We start from the raw sequence: 27,608 nt of genomic DNA on the forward strand, positions 1-27,608 counted from the left end.
CCTTTTGACTATCAGCAAACTCAACTGCAGAACTCAACAGAAGATTACATTTCACTTCCTAGAAATGCTACCTGACTGATTTTCAAAGAATATGCACACCAGGATCTAAAAAACAAACTGTGGCTATATAAAATGCTCACAAAATTGCTCATACTAAAGAAGCCACATTTTAAGTAACTAAGGAAAAGAAAAAAATCAAGCTGCAATCTTCACATGCATGGTACTTTCTAAGTGCATGAGCAATACAACAATATATTTAAAAGTTCTTCAGAATTGAATGCACACAAAATTAAATTTGTTTTTTATAAGCCAAGCAAGAAATGTTTTCCCAATATAAACTTTTTTCCCTACCAGATACTAAAGTGTATGAAATAAATGGAACACAACAGTAAGTCTGAATTGCTGAATGGCATTAGAATCTTTCTGATATTTACTAGGAAATGGTCTATGTATTTTTTTTACCGATTACTTCTGTTCTTTCCCTGCATAGAAAGTTAAGCACCCAAATATTATTCAGACCACACCACCTCACAAAGGCAAGACTATAGTCTATAAAACAAAAAATGGGAGATGAAAGAGTAATAAAAGATGAAATTTGACACCTGGCATCATTTATTGTGATGTAGATCTTCCACAGAAAAAACCTGAACAAACAAGAATAGTTTATTTTTCACATCAACTAAGCTGCAAGTCACTGCTACAGGATACTGAAGAAACTGAGAAGCTCAGCAGTTTCTAAGAGAGACTGAACACAATAAGAGAATAACAAGAAAATGTAAATTATGTTAGACACAAAGACAACACCCATATGTCTGAAGTCTGAGCCTCTAGTAGCTCAGAAAATACGTAGAATACCATTGCCAAATACTTTTAATACCATCAGATTCTGCTGAGATGGCTGAAGGTGTCCTAATGAAAAGTGAAAAATTACTTAGTACTGCTAAGTCTAGAAATAAAATCAGGATGTAAGAAAGCAACATGCACTCAGAATGTTTTAAAAAGTTTAATTTAAAATTAATATATAGTAGCTAACAATATTAAAAGCACACATATGCACTACATATTGCATATGTAATTCCATATATATTCACATCTATAAAACATCAATAAATCTGTATAATGACAAACACAAATTCATCACTTTGCCTTTAATTTCATGGAGGCATTTCCTTGCATTTCCTTGCATACTGCTGAAGCTGTTCATAATCTAATGTTTCAATAAAATTATAGTGCAGCTCAAAGAAAACTTTCATTTTACTGAATTACAAAATGTAGTAGTGGATGCTACATCTGAATCATCTGGACTGTATTTTTTCCACAGAAAATTTTCATTTTTTTTCCAAAAAGAACTTTCACACCCTTCTCTCTCTTCTGTCACTGGAGGATAGGGTGCTCTTTCACATAACTTCTGTATGACTGCTATGTCTGTGAGCTTTCTGAGGCTCTCCTCGTTGTCCTCGCTTAACATGTCCCAGAAGTCTTTTGGTCTGTCCTTTGATTTTTCTACCTGTCCTGAAGGTAATCTTGGTGATTCTGTAGGCTTGTTTCCATCATTTTTGAAGAGGTCATTGAGAATAGAGGTATCTCCAAGTAAGTCCATAAAACTCTTTTTCTCACAAATTTGGGCTTTTCTCTCCCTATCTTCTGATTGAGATAGGCATCTTTTTCTTGGCAGCTGTGTTCCTTTGGAATTCGGATGTCCTTCACTACTTTTTACGGACAGCACCTCAATTATTTCTGATTTACTGCTTAATGAGCCAGAAGCCATAAAATCCTTGATTGCCTGATTTTTTTTCCTTTCGATATGTTGAGCAGCAACACTGGGTGATTGTTTATATTTTACATGAATACATGTATCTTGCATGTAGGAGTCATTGTGAAGTTGCTCTGCTTCTCTGTTACAGGTCTGTTGGTTCTGTGTTTCTACAGTTGCACTCAAAAGCTGACTGTTAGCTGGTGAAGATTTAGACTTAGATCCTCTAAAATTAAGAATAAATTTTCTTTTTTGTACATGTGGCCCACCCAGCTCTCTTTTCTCAGAGTAATTTGAAGCTTGTGTTGGTATTATAACTGGGAAGAACGACTCCATCTCTGGATGCTTGGTAACATAGAATTCCTTCAACATCTTCTGCCTTTTTTCTGATGTTGCTTTTGCAATATATTCTGCCAGTTTCTCCACTGATCTCATATTAAAATGGGATACCATTTCCTCAAATTGTCTCCTGCAATTATAAAGAAGGAAAAATGGATTGATACCTTAACTGGAAATAAAAGCTGCTTTCAAGCAATTCACTCAATACACACACTTCACACATCCCAGAAAGTAATTGCTAAAGATAGTTTTCTTATTTGTAGTTTAGTTTGTTTTGATTTTCAAAGAAAAGAAAGCATAATGATCTCAAAATTGAAATGCATTCTGAATCTCCAATTCCAGTGTGACTTCCTCAGTTTATAAGCCAAAGATTTCAGCATAGGTAAGATTCCATACCAAAGGACCAGAGTTCAGAAGGATGCACTTGGACACATGGTACAGTGCTTTTTGGAAAAAAAAAAAAAACACCAAAAAAACCACAAAAACCAAACAACACCAAAAACCATGAAGTAGTTTCTCCACACCTTTTAAAAGAAGACTTGCTAAACAAGACCTGAATAAACAGATTCACAGGAGATAGGAACTGTTGATGCAGTCCTACCTAGTGAGCTATGAACTATTTACTTCTGTCTAAGAGATCTTCCCAATCAAGTTAACCATGTTTTGGAATAAGGTAACCTAAATGGGAGGCTGGCGAGGGGGTCTGATGCTTTTCAGATGTGAGACATGCTGCCTACCCTGATTGAGGGCTCCAGTGGGCAGTGACATTTAATGCTGTTTGGTCTTAAATATTGCTGGACTCTTCCCTCTGTGTGTGAGGTGACTGCAGGCAGCTTCCCACTCGGTTTTGCAACTACCACACACTGAACAGAGGCCCCTCATCATCCTCATCCACTGCACAGCAGATGTACTACAAAAACACAACTGCAAGCAATGTGCTAACAGATGACTTACTGTTGAAGAGTGAATGTGCTTCAGGTTTTTGCCAGATATGGCTTTAGGATCTTGGAATAACATCCTTAATTACTTCATTGTCTTCGAAAAATTTTACCTCAGAAAATAATTGAGAACTACAACTACTATTTTGAGTATTTTTTAGGATGAAACATTCTTCTCCATCTGCTTCTTAAATACTTTTTTGTTTGGCTGGTTTGGTTTTTGGATTTTTTTTGTTTGTTTGTTCGTTTCAGTACCAGTAATAGTAAGGACGTCTGCCAGTTCAGCAGTAAAGGCTGGGTTGCTGAGACCATCTGACTAACATGACCGATTCAGAACTCAAAGATACTACATAGATACCAACCCTCATACAGTAATTTGTTATTTATTTTTCAAGGCTAAATTAAAAATGTATACTAATTCCCAGTTCTATAGGTTAGCTCAGTTAGCTACAGTTTTCCACTATTTCGACACACCATCTGGCTATTTTTATTGAACTTCTATCTAGGTAGTAATGGGATTTAAGTATCATATGAATAATACTGATAGCTTGGGGGAAAAGGGAAAATGAGGAGACATGAAAATTATTGCCCTTCCAAACATGAGGGGAAAACCAACATACTAAAATAAGTAGTAAAAATACTGAGCATTGCATTAAAAATAAATACAAGGTCCAATTTTGTTTTAACAGTCTTCCAGTGAAAGTGATGAGAGCTGGGCAAAAGCAGCCAGCAGTCAGAAACTCACACTGTAAAATCTCTTGCTTCTATACAGTTTAAACACTGGATTGCAGTACTTCATGGTATACATACCACAAATACTGCGGTGATGACATCTGCACAGGCATATAATATATCATACATCAACTCAGTATTTTAAAGTTATCTGTGGGTTCAATTAATTTTATTAATCAATCATAGTACTCTTTGTGTAGTGTGAGTGGACACTTCCCATTGGTTCTCCTGCCACAGAGAACTATCAATACTCCCTCAGTATGGATGAAACAAAGACAAAAGTAACTGCCTAGAGGGAAGTTTGTTTCAAGATTAGAATTTTACCTCCACCTCACCAAAACCATCTCACCTGCGGATCTCTTTGGGTGTCTTTCCAACGAAGAAAGTGGTTGAACCTGCTCTGTGTACTGTTTTGGTTTTCTGTGTCACAGGATGCATAACATAAAGGCGATGCTGCTTACTGTTCACCAACATTTCTTGCCCTTCCTTAATCATGTTGTTCTCTGATGTGTTGTGTTCTGGGTCTTCTTCATTTTTCTAGTAAAACAAGACACTGAAATTGTCAAAACAGCTGTGTCTGGGACACAGTGATGATCACTATTATGCTCAATTCTGACACTCTTAACTAGTAATGATTTGAGTATTAAGAATGGCATTCAGAGCTGTAGTGTAAACTCCTTACTCAGTCACAAACTTCCAGGGACACAGACAGCAAGTAAGAAGTCTTGGCTCTCTAAGAATAAGGTGGGATATCTTTCCAAACTCATTAATTGAGAGGCTAAATGAAGATCTCCAAGTTCTCTAATGTATAAACGGGTTACACAAATACTTAAACCTGCACCACAGGACCCAAATCTCAGTTAGAAGCCCCAGCTATACTGTATACTTATATATATATATATGCATATGTATATACACTATACTTTATATTTTTATATATATCTGTATATACATATATAACACCTGTGTTAATAGCTTACAGTCTTAATAGAAAAATTAATTGAGGGATTTCTGTACTAGTATTAATGGACTTTTTGGATTCACTGTTTCCTGCTTGCTAATCTATGTTACACAATTTTTGCACTGCACATATTCAAAACTCTTAGTTACTTTAGAATTTTAGATACTTTCCAAAGAGATAACACTGCACTTACCTGCAAATGTACAGAAATAAAAATTACATTACATTTTCACAAAAAGACTAATAAGATTCAAACTGATAAGATTAAGATTTTGAATGTAATGGTCATAAAAAGCTAATGTTTTAATCAAATTCAGTAAGATCAGGTCAGCTGTTACAGATCAGCTCATCATATATTGACATTCAACATCTTGCAAAAAATATAATCTTATTTACATCCTAGTTATATTTCAGAAACTATGAAATTTTGAAGAAGCGAGCCAATGGAAATATGAAAATTAAAGCATGTGTTTGAGCAGGGAGAAAAACCAGAAAAACCTGAAAATTAACTTTGTTTTTTTTTTTCCCAAATGGGGTCAGGGGGAAGAGTAACTGCTCAGTGATGCCCTCAGTGCCACAGAGCCACGACTTGAGGTCATCTACAATTTAAAATTTGATGTTGGATCTACAAGTTTCTTCCCAGTGTGTTATTATTTGATCTATGTGCACTTCATTTACTTCTATGGGCTGTTCACAATGTTCCTAAAATTTAAAATCACTCATTTATTCTCAATCCATTAACCTGGCAAGTAATCTCAAACTGGCACACAGTGATGTTAATAGTAAGGGATCTACAGGCATAAATTTTCACTCTTTAAGCTAAATGCATAACTCCAAAGATAAAAATTTCACTGCACTATTAAAAATTACACTACACAAAACTGAATCAAAAGCCTCAATTAAGATAAAAAACTCTGTTCTCCCAATAACAGTATGATGACAGCGATAAAATTAACATTCTGTGATTAAAACTAAGAAAAACTGAAATAACTATTTAATATGTCTCCATGTCCACTAAGTGTCATACCTTAATTTTGCTATTCTGATAGATACATAGATTAAGATTTAGGTAAATATAGGATTTACACACAGAGATGAAAGTATTCCGTGTATCTTTTTACCTGTGTTGCCATTAAAGAAGTAAAATCTTCAGTCAGTGTTCCAGAACTGCCAACAGTACACACTATTTTGGTCCCTTCTGAATTTTACTTCCAGTATTACTCTCCTTTTGTGGCCAATTTCTTTCTGTATCTCACTCAGTGTTTGTCTTCTAAATCACCAATCAGATTCATAAATCTATTTCATGACAAACATTTCCTTTCAAAAGTTTTCTATTTTCTGTTCCCCAAGTACTTTCTGCATGAAATGAGAGTGTGTGTGTGTGTGTGTGTGTGTCCGTCCGTCCCATTATTTGCTCGTATATTAAATTCTGTGTTGCCTTTGCAACACTGGTCTTGCTCATCTGAGTTACCAGCTATATCACATACATAAAGCATTCTTACAAAGCAAGACCAAAATTAGTACAATTCAGCCAGAAACCTCTGCATCTTGTTCTTACTTTTCTGATACTAGCTCATTTAGCAGTCTACTTATATTGTTGAATGTCAGACTCCATGTTATGGTCAAAAGAATAGTATAATAAAGGAAACAAAAATCCTTCAACACAAGAAGTATTCTTCACATTTGGAGTGCACATTATCTTTGTTTAACTTAATGTGTCTTAATTAAATACTTCAGTAAGCACAAGTGCTGCCAAATTTCTTGAAAGAACATTTTAAGTTTAAGATCTAACTGCAGCACTTTCAAATCATTACTAGAAAACTGGAAAAGAATAGTGATCAGCTCATAAGCATACCTCAGGACTAGAGAGATTCGACAGAAAAGAAGAAAAGAGAATAAAGAGGTACAAGTCAAATTTTTGTCAAAAAAATCTAACTGTTTTGCCAAATAACAAGTCTTGCTTTACTTTATGGCTAATCCATGTAACTACTGAAAAAATGTTAACCAATTCAACAGAGGGAAAAGAAAAAATAGTCAAAACCCCCCCAAATTGCATGAATACAATACAAGTTCTTTCTCCTGGAATTAAGATTCCATCCAGCGCCTACATAAGTAATAGCAAGCTTTTCTCTCCCTTTAAAATGTAAATAAGTTTAAAAGATTCAATCTCACGAACAAGTTTTTCTATGTGACAACCAAGAATCACAGTTTAGAAATCCAAAAGCTTTCTTGCCAAACATTATACCATCACACACATACATACTGTGTTAAAAGGTATTCCACTGCGCATCTTCTGATTAGGCTTCTGAAATTTAGTTTCAAAAGCATATATACAAGACAAAGGGTCACAGAGACAAGTTTTTAATAGAAGGTGATATTACTGTATAGAAAATAGCCCAGTAAATGCAAAGGAATAAAGTTAATGAAAGCACAATAAAATTAATGCGATGTATTACTGCAAACTGGGGAAAATAACATATAAAAGTGCAGGCATTCCTTCTCGTGTTACTTAGTTTATTATCCTATCTTCTCTTCATTTACTGCACTTACTCTGAAGAGACTTTCCATACATTAAAATGAGATAGAAGAGGGATTACTATGTAGTTATACAGAAAATAGTTTAAAAAGAATTCAATAAATCTAAGGACTCTTACTACACATGAAAAAGTAACACCAAAGAAAGCATTTATTTTTGCTTTTCATTTCCATTTAACCTATGGAGCTTTCAGCAAAAGCACATTTTATCTTTCTACCACAGAATATTGTCCTCTACCACTATTTCTTCTGTTATGCATGCCTCTTAATCTTAGAAGTATATAGCAAGTTTTGGATATCAATAATGAGTTAATGAGTTCTTTGACTTCCTAGCATCTGCATATTTAGAGTCCCACCCCAGTTCACATTTAACATTCTTTGAGAAACATGAAGACATGCAGCTGAGCATCAAGCAAGAACTGAAGTTCCACAATGCAGCAGTAACTTCTACTTAGGATATCCCATATTGAATCTGCAATAAGTCTTGGATCTGTTAGCTCCATGTGACAATCTCTCTCCTGCCACATAGTTACATCAGTTTTAAAAATAGTATATACCTACCAAAAACATTTTTCTCTATCTTTGACAGTACAGAATTTCAGTATTTGTTATTCCTACAACAGGCATAAAGAGGTGTTTCTACACTCTGGAGCAACAAATGCTAATCCACATGAAGCATCCTCACACATACCTGAGATAACTGGCCACCTTAAGCCCTTGACTTCCCTTTCCCTCTCTTTAGCCACTTTAAACAAGGCAGAAGAGAAAATACTCATCTTTTCAAGTGCAGCAAGATAGAAATGTGTAAGAGACCAAGTGAATAGAGAAAAAAAGAGAAAGAGATTCAAGGATACACGTTTTTTTAAGCCATCTCATGTTTGTGGCAATTCAGGTCAGCAGAATTGTAGAATAATGAGCTGCTCTCAAAAGCCTGAATCTGAAGTTGAAAAGATGCTTGCATAATTATTCCTCAGCCACAGCTGTACTATGTCTGAACACCTTCCTCTTTTTTCCTGCTTGACTACCCAAAGTATCACTATGGAAGTATATCATGCCAAATACTGACTTACAGCCTGCAACAAACCCCTCTGACTCACAGCTGAAACACTGTCAACAGTGTTCAGGTATGCATGAAACCACTACTACTAGACATCCATGATACTTTCCATTGCAAGATTTCATTGATTTTTCTCATTTCTAAAACAAACAAGACAGGCTCTCTCAAATCTCTAGCTGCCTTGCAGTCACCTAAATCATACAAAAGCATGAGATGGTGAATTAAGTGTGACTGTTCTTTTAAAACACAGCTTGCAAACAAATGACAAACCTTTATGCCACGTTCTACTTCATTCTTTCACTTCCCTCAAACTGTGAGAAAGCACACGACTTTCCAGATACATACGGAGCTGTAGTGGGCTTTGGATGATTGTTATTCTGATCAGGTGATACTTAGTGCATTACAGTGATTTTATCTACCCAAATTACACCTCTAAATTGTTTCAGCTACTCCTTTTTCTCTACGTATAGAAATATATATATATGTATGGTTTTGTGTTTGGTTTTTTTTTTCTCCCTGGTACCTTGCCCATAATATGTATGAATTACTATGCTCTTTCTATACACTGTTCTTTAATGTATTCTACAGTTAGATATTATTTTTACTTTACCTGTGTTTCCTCTGTTTGTCAGGAAATATATACCCTGAATGAACCATCTGACAGTTCATTCTTGACCTTGTTTCTTTTTCTCTTCTACACACAAACGTGTCAAACAAAAATTTCTTCCAGAATTATTCTGCATGCCAAGGAAGACAAAGTATAATAGTGTTTACATATAACTTTGTGTAGCTTCTCTAAAAATGACATCCCTATGATCAAGATAAAAAATAATCAAATAATGAGAATGTCTCTACTTTTACCTGACACTTCTACTTCTAGAAGCTACACTACTAAACAAGCTATGTAATTCAGAGCTTAAGGTGACTTACACATTCCAGCTTGAAATAAGCCTGACTTTTACAATATTTTAGAATGATTTCTGATGTGGACATTGATTTTTCCATCTGAATTTAACTTTTTTAATTGACAAGCAGTTTCACTCAGTATGACTTTATCTATTGTTCTGAGGAAATGGGTAACAAAATGAGAATGAGAGGTAATTGTATAGCTAGTGATCAGTACCGCAACTACCTTAGAGAACAAAGCCAACCTACCTTAAAATTTTAGAATAAAGTCACATTTATACTCAGACTTTCTGAACTGAACAAAGCTATTCAGGATGTTGGCTCTGCAAACAGAAGGTATTTAATACTTTTTTGTATCACAGGAGATGAACAGCCAAAATATTCTTTAAGCTATGAAAAATGTTTGACTTATTCTGGGTATAATTTACATCTCCAAAATACAGTGCCAACTTTGAGACCAGTATTTAGCTATGCCTGCTAATAAACATAAGGATATTTCATGAGAATAATGTGTCAGCCAGAAGGAAATAACTACATATCTAGCATTTTTTCTTGTATAAACTGAAACCATGGACATACCATAAACTCTAACCTTTAGTTTGGTACTGGAGAATTGCCTGTGAAGTCAGTAGAGAATTGATTGTGTTCTCTCTATTTTACATTTGCTTTTGAGTCTACTTATTTTCCAATCAGGTAGCAGGGCAAGAATTTCTCATTGGAGCAGTCTTTTTTTATTTGTTCTCTCTTTTTGTTCAGGAATTCCTATATGCAGCATCACTTTCTATCACTTTCTTTACTGCTCTTGAGAATGAGAAGTGAAAAACAGCCAGTATCAGAATTCAAAGCAAAGGTAATTGCTTATTCCAGCAGAAGCCTGGGGACATTGACCATCTTTTTTCATCCTCTCAACCCTCTACCAAACAGCAGCAAAAACCAAAAGCCCTTCACATGCACCATAATAAATATGCAACTACAGGCTTCACAGAATGCCACATACCAACTCATTGCAGTTCAAAAAACAAAAGCAAGCAAAATCACAAGCCATACTGAAATGGTTAATTCCACAGTAAACTGTAAACTCAATAAAGCAGCACTACAGGGCAATCATTTGTGGATAATTATTTTAAAGCTAAATAGCATTCCCCATGCTAGAAAAGCAGGATAATGGAATGGCATCTCCCAAAAGCCTACTCTTTGTAAATAACCATCTAAACTTATTGAATCTGAAAGCTGTGCAAACACTGCAATGGGAGTTACTGTAACTGATGGAAAGTCTTTGTTTAAATAATGTACAAAATGCCAATGTAATACAAATAGGATAAAGAGGAGGTTCTTAATAACACAACTTTTGTATTTACAGTATTCTCAACAGCACTTAAACCTGCACTGGAGATACAAAGGGCATGTTTTTCTCTAGGCTGACAGCATGCTTAGTTCTCTCATTTACACCACACTGCAGTAACATAAAGAGGGGTTTACCATTAATCCAGGTTTTACTACAAAGCATCCTGTTACTTCTCTGTCAAACACTGGCAAGAGTGCCAAATGTCTGTCATCCAATTCAGAGGATTAAGTCTTCTTTTACAATGTGATTCTTCTATGAATTTATAAAAATACAGATATAGTTTCTTAGAGCTGGTCACAGTCTATATTTTGGCCTGAATTCATACTGCAAAGGTTGAATATGACAGCTGGCAGGAAGCTGAGGGGAGAATACATCCTCCCCCTTTTCAGTCACCACATTTCTGTTGCCATAGTGATTAATCCTCAATTGAATGGCTGTCTTTGTACATTCCTTTTCAGTAAAACTTTAAGTAAACTTAAGTTGAAAACATGAAGTTGACTAAAAAAAAAAAAAAAAGATTCCACATATTCAACAGGTACAGTTTAAGTTCGTGTGACTAATAATTTTCCACGTATTAAAAAGTGGAAATTAGCTCTAATGTGAGACATCAATGCTTCAAATCTCTATGTACTGATCTCAGTTTCTGTCCTTTTTTGTAAACCTTCCAAGCCATTTCTAAAGTCTTCATCATCTTTTAACCTCCCCCAAGATTTCAATTGAAGAAATACTGCACAAATTCAGCTTCATAGGAATCAGTAAAAGCCTATTCCAGGCTTACGTAAAGTCACAAAGGATGTTTTTGCCGATTAAAACAGATTAGGAAATTAATTAAGGATTGCAGTTACTTACTTCAGAACAGATGAGAAACATTAAAAGAAGATATTTAATCTTGCCTTTCAAAAGGCTTCTATTTCTTATGGTAGCTAAGAATCCCAAATATCAGTGCAATTTACACCAAAAATTAAGTAACATGGTCCTGCATTGAAAAACACCCAGGCTGCTTTGGAATCTTGAACCCACCTGAAAAAATGTTGAAATCCCTCATATCTCTAAAAACACTTAGTAGGTGACTAAGTTCTTAAAGAAAATGCTAAAACTTTCAATTTTTGTTCCCCCAAATTAATAATGCCAGCATAATTTTTAGCAAATATTCCATTTAAGACACAAGACTTCTTTTTTTTCATCTCTGAAAGGCTGAAATACCTGTAGGGTTGCTCTGAAAATTATAGTTTGGTTTTGTACATCCACTACAGTCAACAGATTGATTTCATATGTTTTTAAAAGGTGGGGTTTTTTTTTATATAATAATTCTTTCGATAGTTACACAAGATAAACAGAAAACAAAACAAAGAAATATCTTTACGGATAGTAATGGAGCAAAAGAGAAATCTTCATCTGTGTCATGAAAAGCAAATGGATTTTGCACACATGTGCAAACAAAAGACTCAAATTGAAACATCACAGAATAAAGATGACTCAATATCATTAAATGAGCCCCAAACCAACACAAAACAATGCAGGAAAACGGACTAATTCTAGTGGATTTCTTTTTAATATAATCTTCACTCATACTTCTCCATAGAAGACCAGAAAGCCCTTGTTACTACTAGTCTTCTGTGAAATAACACATCTAGTGTGTTTTGTAATTGTATGCAAAAGGAAGCAACAAACACCAGTGCTTGGTCATTTTTCATGGAGCTGATATCTGCCACAGCACTGACATGCATTTTCTACTCGGAGATGTTTACAATACTGAAGCCTGGTGTGATTCTCCAAAGTTTCCTCAGGAACAGCTTTCTGCCACTCCTCCGCATGGAATGAAAATCCCTGTCTTTGTTTTCATTACTGAGGCTCCCATGTAACTCTAAATATTGATGTTTCAGTGCCTTCTACGTGAGCCACACTACCAGAAACATCAGAGGTTTGAGGGACAATTATCACACTGTTTTCTCAAAATCTGCATCTATCTGACATTGTGAGTTGTGCTGAATGGTCAGAATATGGACAATATTCTGACACTAGAAAATATTTACAATTCAGAAACCATTGGTAGTTAAGTTAAAATATTTCTACTAGGTAATTCTAGATATCCCTTAAATGTAGAATATTAAGTGTATGTCTATGTAGAAAAGAGTAACTATCAGTAATTTAAGTACCTCCCTGATTATACTTGCAAAATAAAGTATCTTCTGCTGTAGATGACTGTTTATGAAAATTCCCACTACAACAAGACAACAGTATATCACTGCTACAACTCACCTATAGCTACAGAACTCCCACTGTAATGCAATCTCATGGATTTATTATATAATAAGGCAAATATATTCCCAAACCTACACCTTTCATAGGTGATATTATGATAGCTCTCATGATGTTGTATTATTATCTCTTTACAGCAGATGTGCTTCACATTCTGATTGCTGTTACTGACACTATTTTCAAGTTATATAGAATTTATGGATATGCACACTGAACAAATATTCAGTACTATAGATGCAGTCAGCTAAATCACATCTTACACATCTTTTTAAAACAAAAAAACCTGAAGAGTACGACTGCACTTCCTACCACCTACAAAAAAAAGAGTCAAAGGCTCTGCCACACTCTTAAAGTCATGTACCAGGACTGTTAAAGAACCTGGAGCACAAAGCGAGCAATACCGCAAGAAACAGTAGCAAGACCTGTTTCTCAAAGAAAGAACCAAAATTTTGTTTTCTTAAGCCTTTAGTGGTACCAAACAGTAGCAGGGTAAAATAATACGTTCTGTTACTTCAGAGGAAAGGTAGCTGTGTTATATGAATACTAGCTCAGGTGACATTATGGACAGTTTGGCTACTTACTACTAGATTAAAAAATTACACTTGATTGAAACCTATAGTTTAAAAGGTTAAGAGATTTGGCTTTGAATTACATTAGTGCCAACAGTTCAGATCTAACACAGACCTTCTGAAGTTACTTATTCATTAGTAACTTCAATCGTGAGAAACAAAGCTCTCTGCCACCCGCCCCTTTTACCTTGGCTTTCAAGTATCTTTTTCCTGCGCAACCTCTCTCACTTTGAAGGAAGAGTCTTCACAGGTTTTTAAGTCTGCTCCCATTTTAAGCAGTTTCTACAGCTCATGTGACAACATTAGTCTCCATGTTTCAGCAGTAAAGGTAGGACTAATAAACCTAGTTAATATTCCTTTTATCAACTGCAAGTAGAAAACCAGGAAGACAACTTGGTTTACATTGCTTTTCAGCAACTTATTTTGCTGTTACTCATATTTGCCTCATTTCCATAAATTAGCTCTTGAAACTGAAGAACTAACCTAGGATTCTAATTCTCTAGTTTGTGAGAATTTAATGAAGCCATAATGCCATTAGGTTACTAGTCCATAGCAAGAAATTTACAAAACATCAATGACCATACAAGCAGTCATCTTATTTACTTTTAAAATTTTATTATTATTATTATTATACCACTATTATACCTGTCACTCTTGATTCATTTAAGCAAGAAACAAAAATGCTTCAGTCTCCAACCAAGAGCTGTATTTCCTAACTTACAACTCACTCCAATGGAATAGTTGGAATTGTTTTACTGTTCGGATCCTTTCCCCTGACATACTAGTGATTTCTTTATTAAGTCAGAAAAGCATTATTATAGATAGATCACAAAGCAAAACTGTAAAGCAGGAAGACAGAGTTGGCACAGGAGAACTGAAGACCACAAAGGATATTTTACTTATGTACCAAAGTACCCGTCTATGAAATGACAGATACATTTTTTTAATCACTTCTACTTACAAATAACACAAATTGATTAAATGTGCTTAAAAAGGGACATAAATATCATCAGGGCATTATTCAAAAGCCTTCATGATCAAATAAAGCTTCAATATAAATAAAATGTAAAAAAGCTTCTAATTAATTTTATATATAAATAATGGCCATTGATACACAGAGTGAACAGGAACAGCTACACAATTTCTACACGAAGAATTTTGCTACACAAAGTCAGGAAGGAAAATCAGTGACAAATTTCAGCTGGCAAGTTTTGTTTTTATTTCAATAGCTATAATTTTACAATTAACATGCCAATATTTAATGCCACATAGTTTTATTCGCCAAAAATAATTATTAAAATGTAAGCTGTTAATTTGTATTTTTAACGCTACACATAATGCTACCTTAATATGTTGAAAAGTTTTATTAAACGTCATTTGAAATCAATATTCTCCTTATAACACAATTAGTTTCTCTGGTAGTGAATGTCTTATCTTAAACTGATGGCAAGTAAGTGAAAAATGACCAACAAAAACAGTAGCAACAACATTCTAAGTAGAACATATATGAAACCTGTCTATGAAGCCTTGGCAGATATGTTTTTAGGCCAAGAACAAAAAATTTAAACCCCACGTATAAGAATATGCAGCCATCAAGAGATTCGTTCTAATTTAGTGCCCTATGTCAAAGAAAGAACAGGAAGCAAAGGAAGAGGGAACATTCTCCATTATTATTGATGTTTTTCTTCCTACTTGGACCTCGGAGAGAATTGATACTACTGTAGCTTCTGAGTGAAAACAGATAGCTTAGGAAAACCAACTGACAAGCTAATCAAGAGTGTTTAATTTGTAACAGTTGCAGTCACACAAACTAAATAATGAGATGCAAGTGACAGGGCCAAAACAAATTACTCCCACAAACTAGTTTTGAATAAACATGGAGCAACAAACACTTATTCAAAGTACTCTTTTCAAAGTTTTCTTTTATTTATATTCAATGTTATTAATGTTGTCAGCCATTGCCATTAAATAAGGACCTTTCTACAGTATTCAAGCATTTTTAACCAACTTTTCTGTTAATAGGGGACATTCTAATGCAAATGTCTTAGAATTGAAAAGGCCTCACTTCTACCAGTTGATCTGGTTTGATCTTCCCAGTGCAAAAATTCTTTGGCATCCCTTCTAATGGCTTAATTAAATACAGTGCATCAACAACACTGGAAGAAACTCTTTCAGCCACTGTGGATGTTAAACAGCCCAGAAAGACTTCAGTCTTTCGTCTACCGTTTCCTATAATGATTGTTGTTATGTTTGTAAAGATGAAACTGCACATTCACTCATTACTTACTCTATGCTTGAGATTTATCTTAAGAATCAGACTAGGAAATGGAAAATTTTAATTACAAGTCAAAAACCATAGTATCAGTTAAGCAGAATAGATGAAAACCTTCATGCAATAAGACCAAAACACCTGGGAGAGTAGAGAACAATACTCAGTCTGTTCCAGATCTGTATGTATTCCAAACACAACTAAACAAGATGGATGTCAAAAAGCATAAAACATATTGGTTGCTGGAAAAGAGCACTCCCACTAAACTCTCATTTTATGTTTCATAAATTAATCATAGACAATAATGACTATTACCGTAACTCATTACAGTAACTGCATGTGTCCACCCCCCAAAACAAAATCTGCAAACTGATTTATGTTTTCCTTTTTATGCTGCAGATACTCCAGCATGTACTGTGGCAACTTGATCTTTGTTAACCTTCTTTTCAAGCCTTAAATCAGAAAAACATGGCACAGAATTTAATTTCAAACAATCTTTACTCTTTACATTTTCTCTCAGAACAATCTCAGAGTGTGATCTGTTGCTTAATTACCAGCTCCTTCAGAGCTGGCCAATCTAAAAAGAAACCAACCAACCAACCAACAAAACAACCAAAACCCTTAAGTAATTTATTAGACCTCCATTTGGGCATCATTCCCTAACTCTCAATGGCATTTATCATTCATTAGCAGAAAATCAGTTTGTTAGAGCTTTTTAAGATGAAAATTAAGTATAAAAAAGTAAAAACAACATTTCCCAAACATTCCTCTTTACCTTGGCACTGCAGACTGCTACATTAGCAGGGAGCTGGGAAAACTGTTTCAACTCAAATACATCTCGCACTGCCCACCGGCTCAAGCGGTTCTCAGCCTTGCTGGATCCAACCACGTTCTGATTTGAATGAATATATGCCACTTCTTGAACACCATCTGATTAAGTAGGAGAAAGATGAAAGATTTATTGCAAAACCCTGAAGATACAGAGTTGCACTGGAGAATCTGCATTTCAAAAGAGATTTATGTAAAAGTTGTAAAATTTGATACGATTTCACTCAGCACCATGTTTCTCTGAAATTAACAATCATTAGACCTAGTGATTCAAGTCACTTTAACACTTCTCCCATTTCAGAATTTCTTTTTTTTTTTAAATGGACAAAAGAGAAGTTTCAAAGCATCTACTATTTAATGGTTGCAATATAAATGTTAAAGCTAAGTCTCTAACAGAATCAAATCTACATGGTATTTCAAGACTCCCAATTCATATAAATAAAAAATTCGGTACATAAAAAGAAACTGAACAGCCCTGTCAAGACTTAAGGTTTTGCAGGTAAAATACTTGGATTTAAGAATTCTTAATAAATCTTCAGTCTTGGCATCTTTCAATGGACACTAAGTGTTTAATAAAATATTACAAAGCAATCCATCACCTCAGAAGACAGGAAAGTAAGGCTAGTACATAAAAACAGATAGACAGTACTAAACAATTTAGCAGAGCATTCACTAGTTTCTTGTAGAAAACCAGTAACTTTAGAGCTCTCTACAATGATAAATTAAACGCTACTATTTTACTTCATATCAAACAAATACAATTTCTAGTTACCTAAATATTTGTCCATTGATTCCACTTTCTCCTCTTGAGCTTCTAATTTAGTTTTACTTGCAGAAGTTCTATACAAAGCATTACTGATAGACTTCATGTGTGCAACAGGCATATGTTGAAGAGGGCGAAGCATTTTAGACCCAAATTGAACTTTGGCTCTCTGTCCTTTAAACTTAGATCTTTGCTTTCTGGTATGAATTTTCTCAACTAGTAAGTTATCTTCAGAGGATGAAAATTCATCTGTCTGCTGAGAATCACTTTGCTTTGCTTTTCTCTTAGGCTCCTTCGATTGTAGCGCAGATTTGGAGAAGCTACCTACTCCCTTGCTTTGGGAATGTCTTTCTTTCCTTTTTGGACATCTAGAAGTTCTTAACTTTCTTGATTCAGAATCATGGGAGATTTCAATATCATCAGATTCATCACTTATATCACTTGTCAGCATCAAATCTTTTCTACTGTTCTTGGAATCCTCAAGAGACATGAAGCTGCTGAAATCTGACTCCGTTCTACTGAATCCACATTGTCTACTGCCTCCCTTAAATAGCAACCCATCCTTTTCTTCTGCCATCTCTTTACAGTTTTCATATGCTGAACTGAAAATTCCCCCTTTTTTAGAAAGAACTGGTTGCTGGTATGGTGGAACTTGGTTAGGAGAAAGATCATCATCATTCTCTTCAGAACTCCATTCTGTTTCAGCAACTGCATCCCTTTCCTCTGAAATACATTGATCCTCACGTTCTCTGTCCCCTTCCTCCTCAGAGCCTGATAAAACAAGCCCGTCTCTACTATGCCTATCTTGTTTATCAGTTCTATCTGGTGAGTGAGCAGCTCTCCCATCCACATGACTTAGACGTTTCTGAAAATCACTGTGCTTACTATTTGTGTTTGTTCTTATATCTTGATCATCAGAATTTGAACAATGAGAGTTACTATTATTATATCCTCTCATAGTTGCAGTTTCGCTCTGCAACAACTTAGAGAATCCACACTGCATTAAAGAAAGCTGGCCCCTTGTTACCAAGTTATTTGCATTACAAGGCTTCCTTTTGTCACATTTTTTCACAGAGATGTCAAAAATGTCATCATCACTAAAATCATCACAAAAATCCATTTCTGCTCTTTTAAACTGTCTTTGAATGCTTCCAGGATGTCTCTCTTCTTTACAGTCAGGTTGTTCATACTAAAAAAAAAATAAAAAAAATAAAAAAATTAATTTACAGCAAAGGTAAATTGCTGTAAATTTACCATATTTTAAAAATTACCATAAAATTCCATATATTATATGGAACACACCTAATTCCAAAGAGGTGTAAAAGAAGTGGACTTTTGCTAAGTTACTCAGTAGAAAGAATACACAAATAAGTACTATAATATAGAAATACAAGGCAAATATAAAGAAAAATTACACTGATGTCTTTGGCAGAACAACCTGGGCAGAATAATGAAAATAACAAAAAACATATATCTGAGACTACATATACTGCATATTGCTAAAACAATGTATGACTTTGCAACGCACGCCCACATTTTATTTTATACTCATCTTGTTGAGCCTTTTCATCTTTACAATGGTAGTCTGAAAAGTACCTTCATGATTCAAACCTAAAAGCATGTAATGACATAATTAAAAAAATAATCTGTAGGCACTCCTCTAATATGGGGGCTAACAGTTTAAAAGAGCTATGAATACATAAAGATTCTGCTCTTAAAATGAGTTGAAGCCTACTTTAATCAAACAAAAAATTCCTCCAGGCAACCTTAAAGCATTTTGCAGCCACACAAAAGTCCAGAATACAAGTCAAAAAACTGTGCACTATTAGGATTAAAATTATGAAAAACATAAATGAAAAGTCAGAAAGATAAACACTAAACTTTTATACATGGAGAGTAGTTGCAAATATGTATTAGTTATAATGGAATACTTAATTATTCTCAAGTAATTAAATACATTAAAAATCTATTTAACCTGATATTATCATTTTAAAAAAGTATTTAACACCAACTAAAAAAGTTTACATCTTGTCAGCAAATCCACTGTGACATCATGGCCATACAGTGATTTGAGATTATGACCAGTGTTGGCACACTGATTTAAATTAATTCTGATATTTACTCACAGATACCTCCAAAAAGTGTAAGAGATTGCATCCAGTTTTCAGTACCATTCATTGTTACCTAATCTAATGATACGTTCACACTCTGAAGCCCTACTGTAGACCTGTTTGTTTCTCAAATCATCTGAACAGTGTTCAGTCCAAAACATTAACAAAAACGTGCCCATTAAATCAAGCCTTTAAAGAAAAAAAATGTATATCATTAAAAAATAATAAAAGCCAGAACTAGATGACTGATTTGGTTGGGACCACTGTCTGGTTACATTAAAAAAATAGCCCATGTCTCCCACAGAGGCCCACACAACCTGAAGCAAGCTTTCAAACCTCTAAATGAACTTTAGTCCTTTCAACAAGCCTCTAACCAAAAATGTTGTAAAAACAGTAGGTGATTTGTTTCTCAACTGACTTTTTGATCATAAGTCCATCATACAGTATCATGTCATATGAATGACATGTCTTAAGACACTATAGAGCAATGCTTCAGTAAGCAATATTGTTTTGTAGTAACAGATGTTAGTAATATCTCCATTCAGAGTGAAGATAACCCAAGTGTTGTAAAGGTCATAGTTAGCACATGTTCAGAATATTCCACTTCAAATTGAGACAACATGAGATTAATGTTTTACACTATGTAAAAACAAGCACAAGCAGAAAAAAAAAGATTTTTACTGCAACCTGGTGTAAAAGCCTTACCAGTCTAAAAATATACTCTCCACATTTGCCATTGTAGTATCAGGAACTAGACGGACTCTCTTGTTCTGCTCCGTAGTACACAAAGACACAAAGACACATTACCTTTTCTGAGCTGCTTGGAGGAGTCTCTTCCTTTAGCCATGTAGTTGCTGTCATGACTCCCGCTTCTACTCGCCCTTCCCTCTAAAATAATCAAGAATGTAGAGAATAAAAACTGTACTATTCAAGTTCAGAATGGCAAGTACAGAAGAAATAAATTTTTCCCTTATTTTACAGAGATAAAAGTATGGGAAGTACAATCAGCAAAGTTGAGACTAAGACATAAATTTTGGCACTTGAAGGTCTTTGATCTAGCCCATAAAGTACAGGAAAAGTAACATGAAGTAGGGGATGTTATGCAGACACTGTTTTAATGATTTTTTACATTTTCCCAAAGCACAGAACTGTTTGGGTTGGAGACGACCTTCAAGTTCATGTGGTTCCAATGACCAATGGTTCATGGGCAGGAACACCTCCCACTAGATCAGGCTGCTCCAAGCCCCATCCAACCTGGCCTTGAGCACTTCCAGGGAGACAGCACCCAAAATCCCTCTGGGCAACCTGTTCCTGTGTCTCACCACACTCAAGAATTTTTTGCCTAATACCCAACCTACGTCTCCCCTCTTCCAGCTTAAAGCCATTGCACCTTGTCTTATCACTACATGCCCTTGTAAAAAGTCCCTGCTATAATGCTCATTCGTACATGCCATATTTTTATTAATGTACATAATGTACATATGTATTAATGTACATAATGTATATGCCATATTTTTATTTCAATGTAATTTAAAAAACTTTTTAGCTTAATATCCCAAATTACATATTCTTACACCACATGCCTGTTTTGGCTATGCTGCCTTCACACCACTATCACATTCCCCACTCTCTTCCTGTAAAGGCAGAATATCAAACTAAAGGAAAGACAAAAAGAAAACTAGAATACAGCTGCAGTAAACTCCAAAATTCTAGCTAGCTGAGCAAACATGCAGAGTAATAAAAAGGTGCAATAGTACATATACTTAAAAACAGTGTGCATGATACCGTGATACAATACAGAATTGTGGCAACAGTCATTTTTAGATTAACTAAGAAGTGAACCTCAAAATATGAAGCCTCTATTAACTTCCACCTTGTAACATTTTTAGATCCAACATGACAAAATATTAAACAGCTTTTGACATCTCAAAATGTGCTATTGAAAGGTTACTGTGACCATAAAAATATTTTTACAAGCAGAATTCTGACTTTAAAGGTTACTTCGAACTATTAATGAATAAAAGGTCTGTGCACAAAGCTGATAATATGTGATAGTATCACAAAATTAAATTTGAGCATTTTCTTTAGGAGAAGTGTATTAGCAAACCTCTGAAAAGTAAAATCCAAACTTTTCCCATTATATTGTTTAAGGAAATATATCTGGTCTACAACAGAGTAGACAAATTAGCATGCCTATTTCATTTAGGGCACTGCATCCTTAGGTACTTTTAAAGTCTCTTGTTTATAAAGTATTTTGTTGTAATTTTGAATGAAAACTACTCATAAGAAAGGGGTAAAAGAAAACTAATATCCAGAAGTAAAAGTGTTGGACTGCACCTCCAGGATGTCTTTGGTAAGACAGGACCCATGAGTCCTAAGTTTGAAAAGGTTATGGATCCCAAAAAGCTCTCCTTGATGCTCCTTTGATCCTTGCACTGCCTCAAAATAACGCTTGGCATTTTCACTCCCAACCACTGCACACTGAAGTTGCTGTAACAGAACACAAGAGAATTCAGAAGGATTTGCTACAACATCATGTAAGACTTTCCTGGCAATTATATTACACATACACAGCTTTACTTTGATCAGGCAGAACTTCCTAAGGGGAGATATTTTATTTTAATTTCACTGGTGGATGTTGTCTAGTATCAGACACCTACAATACACACTACTTATGGTCTGTATCTTTACTACTCATCCTTCATCAATACTAAATTCTTACTATTCTTACTATTTTTAATAGTGCTTTGCATCACATGCATTTTTAGTGAGGACTAAATAAAAGCCACAAGTTCACTCCTACTGATGTCTGAATATTTTAATTAACATGCATTCTTGCCGAGTACATCATACAAAAACTTAAAAAAACACCAGGTAAAAAGGAAAGTAAAGTAAATACTTTATCAGGTTGAGTTAAAATAGTTGAAGAAAGCAGGTTTACAGATATTCCAATGACTACAAATTTTTAGTACTTCCATCATATATTTGTATATTTGCCATTAGTAAAAATCCAATGTAAAAATCCAAGGTTCTAGAACACCAAGCCCATACATTTTTTGTAACTGTCTCTAAAGAGTTGGCAATCTCTTCAGTTCTACTCACTTCTAGTTCTGGCACTGAAGAACCATTTTCCTAGGTAGTGCATCTCTTGAATTATGAAGGTCAGTAACTATACAGTACAGGCCTAGCTTAATTTCAGATGAGCAGACTTTACTCTTTCTTGAATTATGCATGGCATTTACAAAAGTATACTTTAGGATAAGGTCCCTATTATGATAGATTTTGATTTAGTATATCTTACATCACATATCGCTAGGTCATAAAAAGATCACCAATTAAAAAAAAAAATTAGTAATTTTAATATCAAACAGTTTCTTAGTAAAAGTAATCATTTCTTAGTAAAAATACACTGAGCATGATAAATATCTTCTCATACACTCATTTCATGGAAAGGATGGATGACATTAAGCTCACAGTGTATATTTGTATAGGTTACCAACAACCACACATCCTTGTGTGCCAATGGGTTCTGAATTTTTACCAGCAGATAAAGGCATTTTCTTCCCAATTTACTGAAAATTTCCTATCTGTGCTCAATTGCCATTAGTAGGGAATGGAAACCAAGTGTAGACTAAAATAAAAGATTTTTACAATTTACAGAACAATTTATAATTGTGCTGTTTATTGCCTCTTACTTGACTTGAAAAACATAAGTCAACTTGAAAAAAACCAAAAAACACAATAAACAAAACATAACAAACAAAAAAATCCCCAAATCAAATGCTTTTCAAGAAGATTTACATATGCATTTTGGAAATCCAAACAGACAGGTCTCTTTATCTATGAGATCACCAATTCCAAAGGCTTCTCTGAAGCATGACTCACTCCTTCATGACTTTAGTGAACATATTTGTTTGTAATCTGCTGCTGATCATTTCTGTTAGCCTTTCAGAGACCTCACCTACTGATACCTGCTGCTGAATTGCATCCTTGCAAGTACTTCACATAAGAGAGACTTTGGAAGAGGATGGTCTCTAAGCTTTTACATAAATGCAGATATAAAGAATAAATCAGGTGGGTTATTTGCAATCAGGACTCCTTTTTTTTTAAAAAAAAAAAAAACTTTTCAAAAGGAAAAGCTTCCTGAATCAGGCTGCTGCAGATACTAACTAAAATTTTCCATGTATCATAGCATCATAGAATTGTTTGGCACAGTCATCTTAAAGATCATCTAGTTCCAGCCCTCCTGCTATAGGCAGGGACACCTCCCACTAGACCAGGTTGCTCAAACCCCCATACAGCCTAGCCTTGAACACTTCCAGGGAGGGGGCATCCAGAGATTCCTTAGGCAACCTGCTCCAGTTTCTCACCTTTCTTACCCTAAGGAATTTCCCTGCAATGTCTAACCTAAATCTACCCTCTTCCAGTTTAAAACCATCCTCCCTCCTTCCTATTGCTACATGCCCTTATAAAAAATCCTTCCCCAGCTTTCCTGTAGGAACTGTATTGAAAGGCTGTTTTCTATGTTTTACAAGCTTTAAAAGAAAGCAGGTCAACTCTCTGTATAACCTGATAAATGGATATGGCATGATTAAACAAACAAAGTTACAGAAAAACTTTAAAACAAACTTCATTCTGTTCAGTTTACTGACAATCACTAAGTATCTCTGCTTAATAAGTTAACAGCATGTATCATAAAACCAAGGTAAACTATACTTCTGATATTAGTTCAGCTTTCAGTCATTGAAACAGCTAAAAGACTCCCAATTTAAATAGTTTGTGAACATTACCTGTTTGTAAACTTGTCGCAAGTACATCATCTCTTCCACAGTTCCCAAAGATATCAATCTAAACACTTTAACATCTCTGTGCTGGCCAATCCTATAAGCTCTGAAAGGAGAGTAATGCATTAAAATAACTTTTTTTTTTAACAGTGAAAAAATTTGGTGGTTTTTTTAAGCTTTTCCAAATTTTCCTCAGCATTTCATTCCCTTCTCCTTTTACCCTTAGTTTTCCAAGTTTCTTCTGAGTCCTATCCAGCTGAAAAAGCTCTCTCCTCAATTTGTATCACCAGCACTGTCTCCCATCTCTCTGTAATATATATCTTCCATTATGTTTCTTCAGGTTGTATTTGTCCCTCTCTCTGTCTCCATCTGCTCTTGCACAAGATATTCTTCTATTTATGTCATAGAGGAGTTAGATCAGGATTACTTGGGGCAGTGTGTTCTTTCTTAACTTTATAAAGTACTTTGCAGGTTGTAATATAAAAAAAACAGTTAATGAACAGGCAGTGTTCTATCTAAATGATAAATTCTAAGATTTTTAATAGATTATATTATGAAAATTCAAGAGAGGCTGAACTACTTTATAGAAATGCCTTATACAAATTCCTTAAATGCAGTTCCTTAGAAACATCTTACATGGATTCTCTAAAGGCAGTTCCTTTCAACAGTACAGATTTCTGACACATGTATTTCTCCAGAAGAGGGATATATAGACACCTCTGAGAAGTCAGAAAGACCCTTAAGATGGAATTAGATAGGACAACAAAACCAAGTTTATTTCTGCTCATGAAAATAGGTAAATCTACTTAAGTTTGAAAACTTCCAATAATCTCTACTTCAATTATTTAAATGTCTGTCCTGAATTGCAAGAGAAACATCCTATGATCAAAAAGTCTGTAAAAAAAAATAAAAAATCCAGATTCTTGGAAATCCTCCAACAGCATAATATCAGAGATGGTCGTGAGTGCTGAAAAGACAGTGATGTTCACAGAGGTGTAGCAGAAAAGAACATAAGTTGTTTTCTTCAGGGATCCTAGAACTCAAAACATCACTTGAACTAGCACCAGTTATAACATACTCTGTTCTGACAGAGAAAGGAAAAATGCAATCCAGCTACACACACATTTCTTCTACAGATCACAAAATGTTACTCCAACTATGGATCTTTTAAAAATCTTTTTTTATAGAGCCCACCACCACAGTGCCACAAAAATAAAACGCAAACTAAGTAAAATTCAGAGTTAAAAACAAGAACATCAAAGTTAACAAATTAAGCTGCACATTTATTGCCTTGCAGACAAGCGAGATTATTCCCTTAGGAAAGTTAGACAATTAGGCTACTGGATCAAAGCAAAAGAAGAGTAAAACATGAATCAAGTTCTGTATTTTGGGAGTGTACCTGTCAATAGCTTGAAGATCATTTGCTGGGTTCCATGTAGGATCAAAAAGTATGACAACATTGGCACCAACAAAATTAACACCCACTCCACCAGCCCTAAAATCATAAAGATGAAAAAAATAGAATTGTTTGAACTAAGAAAAACAAGACAGTAAGAAAAACAGAAGAGGTTTTTTTCAGTGTACGAGATTCATAGTCGCATACCCTTCCCCAGTATAAAAACAGAGTACTATAAAGATACTGAATACAGTGGGGTACAACTTCTTGTTACTGTTAGTAAGCACCAAGTACTTAAATAACCACTACTGTAAAATGCAGCCACACCACCTAAGTAGTGAGATGAACACAAACTCTGAAACTACCTGAGTCATAACCAAATGTTATCACCTTACTATAGTGAAAGTCGGGATTGCTCCTTCATACCCACTGAGTCCTACATGGGCCAACTCCCCTAGCAACTTTACGGAAATTTATAATGTTAAGTGACACAAAAGTGGTTAAAGAAAAAAAAAAACCTATCAAATAAAATGTCTCCATTAAATTTTACTACCTCTAATTCCAAAGCATAGTAATGCTCTATCCAACTTCAACTAGAATGGTCAAAATCCAGGGTAACTCACACCTGTAACTGTCACAAATATATTTGTGCAGTATGTAAGTCAAATGTTAAAAACAGTATTGGATACTGCTTCTTATCAGTAACATTCAGAGGTGCCCTTACAAGGAAAAAGTCACTGTAAAAAAATGCTCTCCTGTGAGTAAGCTGTCACGGGAAACCAGTTACATGGTCTTAAACAGCTGTGCTGTGTTTTGGGAAAGCCTGTAAGCCAGGTAAGTATTTAAGCTTACACTTACACTTAACCTGAGGTAGCTAAAGCCCTCACTGAATCTATCAAAACTACAGCTACACATAGCTGGATGACTGGATAAAAACAAAAGTGAGTAAAAGACTTCTCATGTGGCTGCAAAACAAGCAAATAGTGACTCTTTTCAACTGTCTCAACCAACAATCCTACAAAAAGAGACAACTTCCTATGCAAGCACATGCTAAATACTACTATTAATTTAGCTATTAAAACAACTCTTTACATTGACACAGGCAGTACTAATCTCAAGCATTTTGGTTTTTAGGTTTTAGTTGGGTTTTTTGGGTTGGTTTTTTTGGGGTGGGAAGGTGTTTTTTTTTTTTCTTTAAAGCAGAAAACTGAAACAGTCAATCCCATTTAATTTACCAAGCACCTGGTTTTAAAAAATTGCTGTATATTCTGCTTTTTTAAAGCAGTATGAAAGGCAGTTCCCAGGGATGTGAATAAATGCAGACAGAAACCAAAAGCTTATGGAGCTGCAAAACCTCTTGGTCTTCATGGAATGCCCATTAATATAAATATAGTTGTGGCTTCTTCCAAGTGTAATGTAGTGTTGAACTACTTAAATTTGGAAAAAATTTAATGTAGGAACCTGCCAGTATTAACAGAGGCTTCCAAAGGATGACTGCTCTCAAAATTTCAAATGCTGAGTAAAAATCTGGGTATTTTCAGAATATGTTACTGTATTTTGGTGTATTTCTTTTTTAGTGAGAACAGAATTAAGTCTTTCATATTACCAAACCAACCCTGCAGTCAGACTGAAATGTACATCAACATGTTTTTCCAAATGCTTTCTCATAAAAATCTGCAATATTTGGAAGTGAAATATGAAGTAAAGCTCAGTGTGAAGCCTTATTGTCAGTAAAACAGACTACAAAAAACTAACTAAACAGGATATTTAGCTTTATAAAGACTTTACCTTTAATATTTTAGGTATACCAAAAAAATTCAAATACTCCAATGCCAAAAAAGAATTGCTCCTATATCCTTCATGCACAGAATGGACACAACAGTTAATATGTGGATTATAAAGAGTATTTTCCATTTAAATATCATTTTGACCAGAGGTAATGAGTTCATTATTTCAAGATGGTCCATGCAGATTGCTCAGATGAAGAGCCCTATATAAAATGTCTTGTAGCAGTTCTGTTATGAACAAGATCATTTTATTTAAAACTGCACACTGTGTTGAAT

The 27,608-nt window shown here is 34.7% G+C and overlaps 1 protein-coding gene across 1 annotated transcript in view; it reads right to left on the reverse strand.

The window, feature by feature from the left end:
• Positions 1–987: 987 nt before the first annotated feature.
• ERCC6L2 (ERCC excision repair 6 like 2) overlaps positions 988–27,608 on the reverse strand; it is a 49,387-nt gene continuing 22,766 nt past the window's right edge. Inside the window, exons 12-19 of the mRNA XM_030467764.1 lie at positions 25,549–25,644; positions 24,156–24,255; positions 21,703–21,855; positions 20,173–20,253; positions 17,264–18,443; positions 16,439–16,593; positions 4,112–4,299; positions 988–2,222 (exon numbers count right to left, since the gene is read on the reverse strand). Of these exons, the coding sequence (XP_030323624.1) occupies positions 1,250–2,222; positions 4,112–4,299; positions 16,439–16,593; positions 17,264–18,443; positions 20,173–20,253; positions 21,703–21,855; positions 24,156–24,255; positions 25,549–25,644 (2,926 nt within the window). The 3' untranslated portion in view covers positions 988–1,249. The remainder of the gene's footprint in view (positions 2,223–4,111; positions 4,300–16,438; positions 16,594–17,263; positions 18,444–20,172; positions 20,254–21,702; positions 21,856–24,155; positions 24,256–25,548; positions 25,645–27,608) is intronic.

Source organism: Calypte anna, chromosome Z, assembly GCF_003957555.1.
Source record: "Calypte anna isolate BGI_N300 chromosome Z, bCalAnn1_v1.p, whole genome shotgun sequence".
NCBI lineage: Eukaryota > Metazoa > Chordata > Aves > Apodiformes > Trochilidae > Calypte > Calypte anna.